This window comes from Haemaphysalis longicornis, unplaced genomic scaffold (assembly GCF_048455015.1).
Source record: "Haemaphysalis longicornis isolate Haplotype H1 unplaced genomic scaffold, Haemaphysalis longicornis Haplotype H1 scaffold_7, whole genome shotgun sequence".
In the NCBI taxonomy this organism is placed as follows: Eukaryota; Metazoa; Arthropoda; class Arachnida; order Ixodida; family Ixodidae; genus Haemaphysalis; species Haemaphysalis longicornis.
The window spans coordinates 180,175,259-180,185,031 of record NW_027526422.1 but is presented as its reverse complement, the minus strand read 5'-3'; the positions used below and the strand labels follow the sequence as shown (position 1 = coordinate 180,185,031).

The window sequence follows — 9,773 nt, the reverse complement described above, 5'->3', positions numbered from 1 at the left end:
GCTCAAAACAGGACAAAGAAAAAGGCGACTGATAACTGGTGCTGATTAACAGCTCTTGAGATGAAAAAATTACATTCCTAAATAAAGTCCTTTGGTGCTGTTTGTTGTCAGCCGTTGTAACGCCGTCTTAGGCTTTTTTTTTCCTTTTTTCTTTGATGGTGATTCGAGTGCTGTCAAAGCGACAAAAAGACATCTCAACAGCTTATTAGTCGGAGATAAGCTGCCATTGGAGAAAATGTGACAGATTGTCAAGGTAAACTCTACATTAAACGCTGCATCGTACGTACTGGTGCTGCGGAAACAAGATTTTGAAGAGTGAATAGATTTGCATTTGGAACAAATGAAGAGTGAGGCTTAAAGTTAACATAAATAAAGCTTTACCTATTTGTGGCTAACAATATATGGGTAAGCCCTGCCTACAAATGGAAATAACGGAGCCGAATTTGTGCGTATTTTACGGAAAGCGGTAAATCGCTTCACGTCAAGCGGTCACGTTCGTCAAAACGGGAACGTTCGAACCAAGATAGCAACCACGAAAAGCCGAGTGCCCGCCTCAACGTTTTTAGATTGGATTTGGCCCACCTGTACAAATGTCTACTTTAGCCGTATAATACCCGCGGAAAAAGAAGGTATGATTCAATGAAACGATAGTTTGAGTGACATTCAAGCTTTACAAATGAACTTGACTCGCCCTGTGGCAGCACGACCGGCTCTTCACTTTCGATTTCTACATTAGCGCCGCTCAACGTCGTCCAACGCGGTGTTGATGTCACGTGACGGAAGGCCGCGTTTTGGAAGACGTGAGACCGACCATTGTCTCCTCTGAATGGAAATAAACTCGAGTCCAGTCGAGCGCGACCGACAGCTGTAGTGTCGGCGTCCGTGAACGCGTCGCCATGCCAGCGTCGTGTTGTGCGTTCGGCTGCTCCAACAGCGTGGCCCAGGGAAAGCGTCTGTTCCGCATCCCCCTGGGTGCCAAAGACGTCGTACGGCGCGAGCTCTGGCTGGCGATGATCAAGCGGCCCGGCTTCGTGCCGACCTCGGGTTCCAGGCTCTGCGAGGTGGGAAACGAAAAGAAGGGAAAGTTGGCGGCAAAGGTAGCGGTGCTGCGCCGGCTGCACTGGCCTCGGCCCGCGACACGACGGTTTGGTTTCACCGTGCGCTCACGCACGCGCCGTACGAGGTGGCGCAGCCCAAGCTTTTTTTGTTTGTTTGTTTGCGAATGCAACAGTGCGAGATAAAAAGGAGTTCTTACTTATCACAGACCTTGCGTTGACTGTACCGCGAAGGCGTCAACGGAGTGCAGCTCTTATCGCGCTGTTGTAGCCGCCACTGGTCTTTGCAAGCATCACCGAAACAGCGAAGCTAGTGAGGCTCCGGAAGGATTCGAAATATTTGCGCTATGCACTCGGAACACTTGCCAAGTTTATGACCCTACTTTCCACTTTCTTGGGAGTGATTTAAAGTGCGGTAGGCGAACGTAAACAGGTGACGATAGGTCGGAATAGGTAATGTAGCAGAGCGTGGAAAAAAGAAAAAAATCTCACCTCGAAATCTGTTGGTACCATGAAGAAACTATATAGTGCCGCCGCCAGGTGAATAGTTTGTGAACAAGGACAGAATAGCGAAGAGGCATGACGTCACGCTCAGCCTACGATCACAAGTTTAATGTGAATGATGTGTCATCCAGAATCTGAAACAAGCGCCGTACATATATGGAAGTTGGTTTCATGCCTTCCATGCCGTAGCTTTAGCTGTTCGATGTGTGTGTGTGTGTGCGTGTCTAAAATATGCTGTGCGCTGAAAAACATGCCTCTAAGTTACACTTCCCATAGTTGCGAAACAAACGTGTTGCAACGCCTTCGCATTTTCGCTATGGTTTCAAAGTTCTGTGTGAATTTCATGGGATACTGACATATCTGACGTTGAACTTTGAGGGCGTGTCTTGCCCACCGTGTGCTAAATGTGGGGTTTTTCGTATAAAGTGGTTTGTCTCGCATATGTGCCATAAAACCAGAAGGTACGTGTCATCCACTGTTAAAGGGAAAACACAAGAGCAGACTGTATTTGGTCACAACTTAAAGCACCTGTGCCACTGTACGAAGTGCCTGCAGTCCTATACTGAATACCAAATTTTTCAACATTGACATTCTGCTGTCTGTACACCGACATGTCAGCTCTAGCTGGCATTCTAAAACATGCTCTTGTGTTGTTTTCAACAGTGGACCACTCTGCAGAAGGGGAACAAATTTCTAAAAATTATGTGGCAGTTTCCTGTACATTAAATCTGCCTCACCGTGCATGAGCAGCACTCACTATCGCTTTCATACTTATCTAGAGTAACCTGAAACGCCATTACCGCCTAAAACCTGAACGGTGGAGCACTTGCTTGAGATTCCTGCTAAAACTAGTCTGCGTTGCATGAAAGCCACATTCAATTGGTCTCGGTGAGACAACACACCAGTAATCCAGTAAGATATTTAGCATTGCAATGTCATTGTTGAGGATGCATTTGTGTTCACACAGGTAGAATGAGGCATAAATGTGAAATATGAAGTGGCAAGAAGCAGCAGGGGGAGAAACACAAAGGCCAATTAACAAATGTGCTTTGCTGCCCTACAATCGTCTCGCAATGAATCGCTGCGCATCGTTCATTCCTGTCGGTGGCAGTGTTACAGAGAGCTGAAAGCTGGCTTGCAATAATGTCGGTGCGTGTCAAAACTGTATTCTCCTTGCCATTGAATTGCATTGATCCTAGTTTAGCTGTTGCTGGGATGTTTATGACTCGGGACGTTGTAGCCACTTCCCGGCGCTCATGTGGCTGGCACGGTTTTGGCATGGTAAACTACTGTACTGCTTCAGTCCTCAATTATAGTTAGCGGTAATGAAAAGGTTTCTTAAATTTGGAAATGGAGGAGATTGTTCATAACACAGCTGCCAGCTTGATGTTGGTTTGATTTCAATGAAACAAGCAAGAAAGGTGATGAACTGTGTATTACTTATTAGCTGGCCACATTCGGAGACTGAAGTCATGCCTCACTTAAGTCAGCCCAGCCCCACTTGACAATCATATCAACAAAAAAAAAGTTTCATTTTGATTGCCTAGAAAATAAGAAGGAATTAGGGTGCTGCACTTGTTACCAAAATATTATTTTGAAGATCACACAGCATCGAACAAAAAAGGGTGGGGGGGGGAGGGTTCGCAGGAGGGGGACATTTGAAAAAATGTGGGTGATAGAGGTTTGGTGGGTTTTTATGGGCTGTATGAATCACCGACCCAGTCATATTGTGCAGGTACGGGTGAGTGTCCGTAAATTCAATCTCCTTGCCACTCCCCAATTACTGAAGATGTCGATGTTACTGTAATTGCTGAAAGCTTTTTTTCTAATATAGGCTAGATTGATTTAAGTCTGAGAGTCTGTCAAGCCCCTGCTATAAATGTCTTGGTGGTTTTCAGCTTGTGAGGTTTGGTGGGTGAGAATGTACACGGATCGTTAGATGAGTTTGGTAAATTTCTACGAGATGCCACCACAATGGCCAGCAGGTATTGTTCTTCAATTCAACTCGAGCCAGATAGCATCGTGAAGTGCAGCGTGGTTTACATCCAACATTTGTTCAATTAGAGCACGTGAGCATGCTTGCGAAAAGGGAATGCAGCTTCGAACTCTCGCCTGAGGACGCGGGTTTGATTCCTGGCCGCGGCGGCCACTTTTCTGACAGAGGTGAAAAGCGAAAACGCCCGTGTGTTCGGGATTTCGACGAGCGTTAAAGATCCCGAGGTGGTCAAAATTAATCCGGGGCTCTCCACTGGTGCACCTCATCGCCTGAGTTGCGTCGGCGTGTTAAGCCTCATAATCAACCAGTTCGTACTCTCATGAAACAATTTTCTTTTAGAACAAGGGCAGCTGTGCAGGCAACCCTTTATAGGCCCCATTACAAAAACAGCGTGAAAAAAAATTAATGTCATTGGTGAGCTGGATTGCCTAATGACGGAGCGCGAGACTGGCCAATAGGTAAAGGGTAGAAGCGCAAAGGCTCGTGGGTACGTCGTCTGCTTCTGCCACTTTGGGTTGGAGCTTTCACGTGTGTGTGTGTGGATTGTTTATTTGTCACAAAGTGCTTATTTTTCAGAGAAGCCCCTGGTAGCATCCATCATAGTTGTTCGCCGAAAACATGATGCATGAGCAGATTTTTTTTTTTATTTGATGAAACCGACAAACAACTCACACACACGCATGTGAAAGCTGCCAGCAGGAGAGCTCTTGACCTCAAAGTGGGGCTAGCAGATGACGTACCTGTAAGCCTTTGCGCTTCTACAGGTTACCTGTACTGTACGAATCCCATCGGAAAAAGTGGTAGGAATGCTGTGCCAAGAATTGCGCATGAAAAAAAATTTGGTGCTGTGATTGTTACCGTCGACCAAAAGAATGCACAAAAAAAAGTGTTATGCAGTGTCCGTAGATTAGTAATTGCAATCCGCTGAGCTTTTCCTGTCGGTTTCTGACAATGGACTGGATGTAAATTCCCCGCTACAAACAGAAGTCGGAGTGACAAGCAGAGCAGTAGGCACAAACGTCAGATGAAAGCGCCTCAGAAAAAGGAAAGACCGTTTTGACAGAAGGGAGTGTGATGGCCACTGTTTTCCTTGGTGGGGCTGGGGAATAATTCTTGTCGGCTACTTGCCAACTGGTAAAACAACAAGAGGGCAGCGATTGGGCTGTTTGAGAAATGTGGAAAAAATCAGTGGTCCAGGTTCGTGCACGAGAAAGAGATTTTTTATTAAGACAATGCACCCTTGCTCAAATTGGCTGTTGCAGTCACAGAGCAGTATGAATATGGCTCTCACCTTGTCCCATTCTCCCCCCTTCTCCTCCCCCCTTCAACTTCGCCTCTCATAATCTCTAAATTTGGCCCTATCTGGTTTATTCTTTTGGAAACTTGAAAATATGGTTTAATAGTGGGAGGAAATTTAATGGGGGTCATTTACTAAGGATGCCATCTCCGCTGTCGGTGAAAATTTTGCTGCACAGGATTGTTTCGAGTTTTGGGCTGAAATTAAAAGACCTCTATCTTTGACCATGTTAAGGGTTAAAAAAATTTACTTCCTGAACCGATTGAACATCCCCATTATTCTTTGCCCTGATTGTGCTGTGTTGAAAAATACTAGATATGGGGCTGCTTCACACTAGTGGCGCAAAAATGGGGCAAACAGCGATGCTGGCAGCCTCACATAGTTTATTCTTGGAGAGATCTTTATTAGAAGAAAGCAGAGAGGTCTGCAGGCATGTATTCGCCTACATGCTACTCTGCGGGAAAAAGGAAGAGGTAAAAAAGAAGGCAACATGGAGCGTTCCCTGGGTCACGTAAAAGTCCAGGTGGCCTCACAGGATGACGATGTAGAGTTCTACAGTGTCTCTGTGACGCCGATGTCGTGTAAATAATCAAACAGTGCATCTAACACTTTTCGCTGGGATGATGGAGATGACCATGGTCCAAAAAGAGCTTTCAATGATAAAAGTCCATTGTTGAGGCACTCGATCTTCTTGGCGAGGTGGTTCCTTTCCTGGTTATATGCCGGACACTCCAATAAAACATGTTCAGCAGTTTCTGGCAAACCACAGTTATCACAGTAAGGGTTTGTGGTTTGACTGAGGCTAAGTTTATGCGGGGTTATGCTTGGAGGCTAGGCCAAGTTTTCTGCGTGGTTATGCTTCCAGACTCGGTCAAGTTTTCTGCGTGGTGTCGTTATTAACCCCCCAAAGAGTAATGAACATTCGGTCAATAAAGTATGTACAATGCACATGTGTCCACTGGCTTCGCAGTGTATACCGGCAAGAGTAGCGGAGGGTGCAGTGGGACGAGCGTTTGCTCAAAATTTTTGAACTCGTCTGGTGGCCACTGTTCAGCTTGTGTGGTCTGGTGTGTGGGACGCTAATTAACAAGTTGATTAACATTATCGCTCCTGGGCCTTTTGGCTTCTTCCATTGTGGCATTCTTCTCTTTGCACCATCAAAACTGCACCACTCGTCGCAACAAGCAATAGTGCGAGCCACCCTGCAACGCGTTTCGAAAGTCGTGCTTGCACCAGTTATATTGCACCTCCGACATGTGGTGACACGAATCCCACCTGAGCGCAGTAAATGTGGTACCGGCACACGCAATGATGTCATCACTTGGCGAGGTTTTCCTGCACTTGTTTGCCTGGCCCAACCATCAGCTTAACAGCATTGCTGTTAAGATAAATTGTTTTGAAAGGAAAATTGTTTGTTGTTTCCAAATTGTTTGTTGTTTCCGAAGGAAAATTGAGTTGTTTCCTTTCATTTTTGGCACACCTATCAAACCCTCGTATTGGGAGTGGAAGAATGGCTTATAGGGTTTAAAGTTCATCTCAACTTCCCTTGTGAACTGACAACCTATCATTGGGTTTCCCTATTAATGGGGGTCATTTACTAAAGGTGTCTCTTCTTGTCAAGCAAAGCGAGAAAAACAACCCAGTCTGGGTTCTACGAAAGGCATAACAAGGGTTCTGCAGTATGAGTTAATTGAGGTACCGTTTTTTCTTTCCATCCACTACAGCCGACTGCTGTGAGCATCGGTAGGTAAAGAAAAAAAAAAAGAAATTTCCACATTGGCACACCATATTAGCAGCATCCAAAAGTGGAATTCTGAGTTGTGTCCACTCCAAAGGCGTCCACTTCGTGTCTATTGAAATCGTGACGTTGTTGTGCTTGTTAATCGAATCGTCTGACCAACGATGTACACAGAAGCTGATGCCTCTCCCTGCTTGTGCCACACCACACCTAATTGTCTTTTCAGGCAGTCAGAGCTCGGTCCAAATGGACACTTTCAAATGGACAGGAAATAGATAAGACTTGGAATTAGACCCCCGATATTTACCAGGTATGGTATGCTTATTGCTGGCAGTGTTGTTTGATGGAAATATTTAAATAGTAGCAAAAAATATCACCATTTTAAGGTGTTGGTAAACCAAATCAACATTTCATTAGTCTCACTGCTCCAATTTTATCACTCAAAGTAAGCTGCAGATCCAAGGGGGGTAAGCAGGCCAGCCCTTTAAGGATGTCCATCTCCCTTCCCCCTCTTTTGTTCTTGATAAAAATTGGTACTTTTGTGGCCCTCGAAGCCAGTGCTTAATGGCAGAGATGCACGATTCCTGTTGGTGGGGTCTGTTACTTGTGACTCTTACAAGCCCCAAGGGATGACTGTTGCCGTGCCATGCACCTACAGGACCACTTTGGGGCCGACCAGTTTGAACAGCACCGGGCGGACGGGCGGCGGCTGCTCAAGCACAATGCCGTGCCCACCATCCCGGCCTCCTCTGCCTCCTCTGCCGCCCTCAGCCGGGAGGGAAGAGGGAGGAAGAGGCCTCGGGGGAACAGGCGCACCACTGACAAGAAGGAGAACTGCCGGGACTCTTCTTCAGACGACGGTTGGTGGCACCCGTGTTTTGTCCGCGATCCACATGTAGCTTTGTACAGTCGTCACTTTCCGCTGGCGGAGGCTCCTTGGACATTTTGTTTAATTTCAGCAAATGTCAGTGACGTAAGTGGGGATGGCAGCGCTGTAGGTTACCGCGAACAGAAGGCCACCAGGTCCGCGAAGAAGCAAGGAACAACAAACCGTACTGTCCGATCTGTCTGTCGGCCCAGAACGAACTAATGTTATTTCTTTTATGGCCATAGCCACCTGCGGTTGTGCCAGGCCTGAACAAACACAAAAACTATCAGCACCACAGGGGGTGCTGATAGTTTTTGTTGGTTAACATTGCAACAGTCGACTGGGTGTTTATTTTAATGCAAAAGCGTTAAATGGCCTATTGGGCGAAAGAGCTGGCGTCTTGCATCTGTAGCAGTAAAGCGACTCTTAAACCCTCAGTAACTTAAACCCTCATTAACTGCAGCAACGCTCGCAAAAACACTAAAAGGCCAATTGAATGTCAGTGTCCAGTGTTCAGGGGTGAGACAGCTGTGCATATTGCGCAGTTTTGATACAGATGGGTTTTCCTGCGCCAGACTGCTCCAAAAGCTTGAAAATTGTAAACATTGCGCCAAACTGCTCCGAAACAGTCTGAGAGCCAAGGAGTTTAGCGCTCCCGTTAGTTTCAGTGCGGAAAAATGCTTACTGACGGCATAATTTTCCAACATTCCTAAGGTGATGCTGTTTGTAAAGGTAATTGATTGATCATTCAATAAAAAAAACCACATAAAATTGACCCCGAGATAGTTTTTTCGAGCGTAGCAATGTTGGGTCGGAAATGTTATATTCTGGAGATTTTTAAAGTTTTCTCATCGAAAACCATTGAAATGTCTTGTAAAAAAATACCTATGTGTACTAATGCGCAAGGTACTTTTGCAAGTTGATGAAAAAATGGCAATTTTCGGAGCTGTGTATCTCCGGAACGACATCACTGGGCGCCGCCATCTCGGTGTGGTGAAGATTGAAAAACATGGCCGCCGGGCGAAGCAGTTGTTTGTGGTTCAGGCAGAGGGCCCTTCGCCTATTTCTACCGTGGATTGGGTTATGGGGGTGGCTGGGTTTACATTTAGTCGTTTGATCTGTTGCGGGAAGTTGCGCGACTCGAAAGACGGGAGTTCATCAAAAACAAACGGGTGCGCGAATTCGCCGTGTTTTGGCCTTGAGTGTGAGGCGCTGTGCATGCTTGAAGTGAAATTTCTGACTCATTGCGGTGTTATAAAACGCTCAGCTATGGCTGCCTTTGACAGCGAGCTTGCGAGCGGCGGGAATGGGATGATTGACATTGCAGAAGTGGTGGGGTAGGCTACATCGCTGCAAAATGTTCAGGTAGTGTCCGAAAGCGGAACGGGCTGTTATTGCACGCTAGTAATAATGGTTCATCTATCTGAAGTGAAACGTAATGCCAAGAGGGAGGAGGCTAAGCATACCAACGTTACTCAAATTACGATCGTAGTGAATGTGCACTTTGTCCCCGGGATTGAAATGGGAGGGCTGGTAGGGTACGACGACTGTCACCTTGCTTTGCGCAACTTTTGCCGTGGCTGTACACTTGTGTGTAAAGCCCCGTATGGGAATACAAAAATATTACTTTCGGGATATACATGATAATAAAAATGCCTTATAATTGTTTAGTTTTTCAATTAGATATTCTCAACGGCACTGCACGCTGTCTATACATTGAGCCTAAGCATTTAAAAACGGTTTCTAAAAAGGCAGTGCAGTTCGTACCTTGTGATACTCTGGTAGAAAAAACTTTATAGAAAGGCTGTTTCAGTGTTATGTACGTTGAAAACCGATTAAAAAGTGCACTTTTCCCCTGTGAGTTGCCAAAAACTTGATTTTTTAGGCTCCTAAGGTGACATAATAAATGTCGTTGTTCTGCTCCAAATCAAGATTCTTCTGCTCCAAAATTGAGAATTTGGTGCTCCAAAAACTGCTCCCAATTTTGATTCAGCTGTCTCACCCCTGGGTGTTGCGAATCAGCTGCGGTGTGTGTGCATGTTGACGTGGCATGCAGGCTTCAACAGTGCACAGTGCGACTTTCCGCCTCACTTTCTTGTGGGGCGTTGCTGATGTGAGTCGAAGCCCCTGAACCCTGCAGGTTCATGCACACCACGTTGTGCCGTTACTTTGAGGTTGCTGTGAGGTCTAAGAACCCGTGCGCGCAAGCTCTTGTCTGCGAGAGTGCCTTTGCTTGTGTGTGTTTGACTCTGCTTCAAAACATGTCGACACTTGTTTTGACCGTAGTGGAGGCTGTGGGAGGCTCCCTTCTTAAT

The 9,773-nt window shown here is 46.1% G+C and overlaps 1 protein-coding gene across 1 annotated transcript in view; it reads left to right on the top strand.

Moving 5' to 3' along the window:
* The first annotated feature begins 358 nt into the window (after positions 1-358).
* LOC144147295 (uncharacterized) overlaps positions 359-9,773 on the top strand; it is a 49,636-nt gene continuing 40,221 nt past the window's right edge. The window contains exons 1-2 of the mRNA XM_077679392.1: positions 359-1,061; positions 7,249-7,450. Coding sequence (XP_077535518.1) covers positions 897-1,061; positions 7,249-7,450 — 367 coding nt within the window. The 5' untranslated portion in view covers positions 359-896. The remainder of the gene's footprint in view (positions 1,062-7,248; positions 7,451-9,773) is intronic.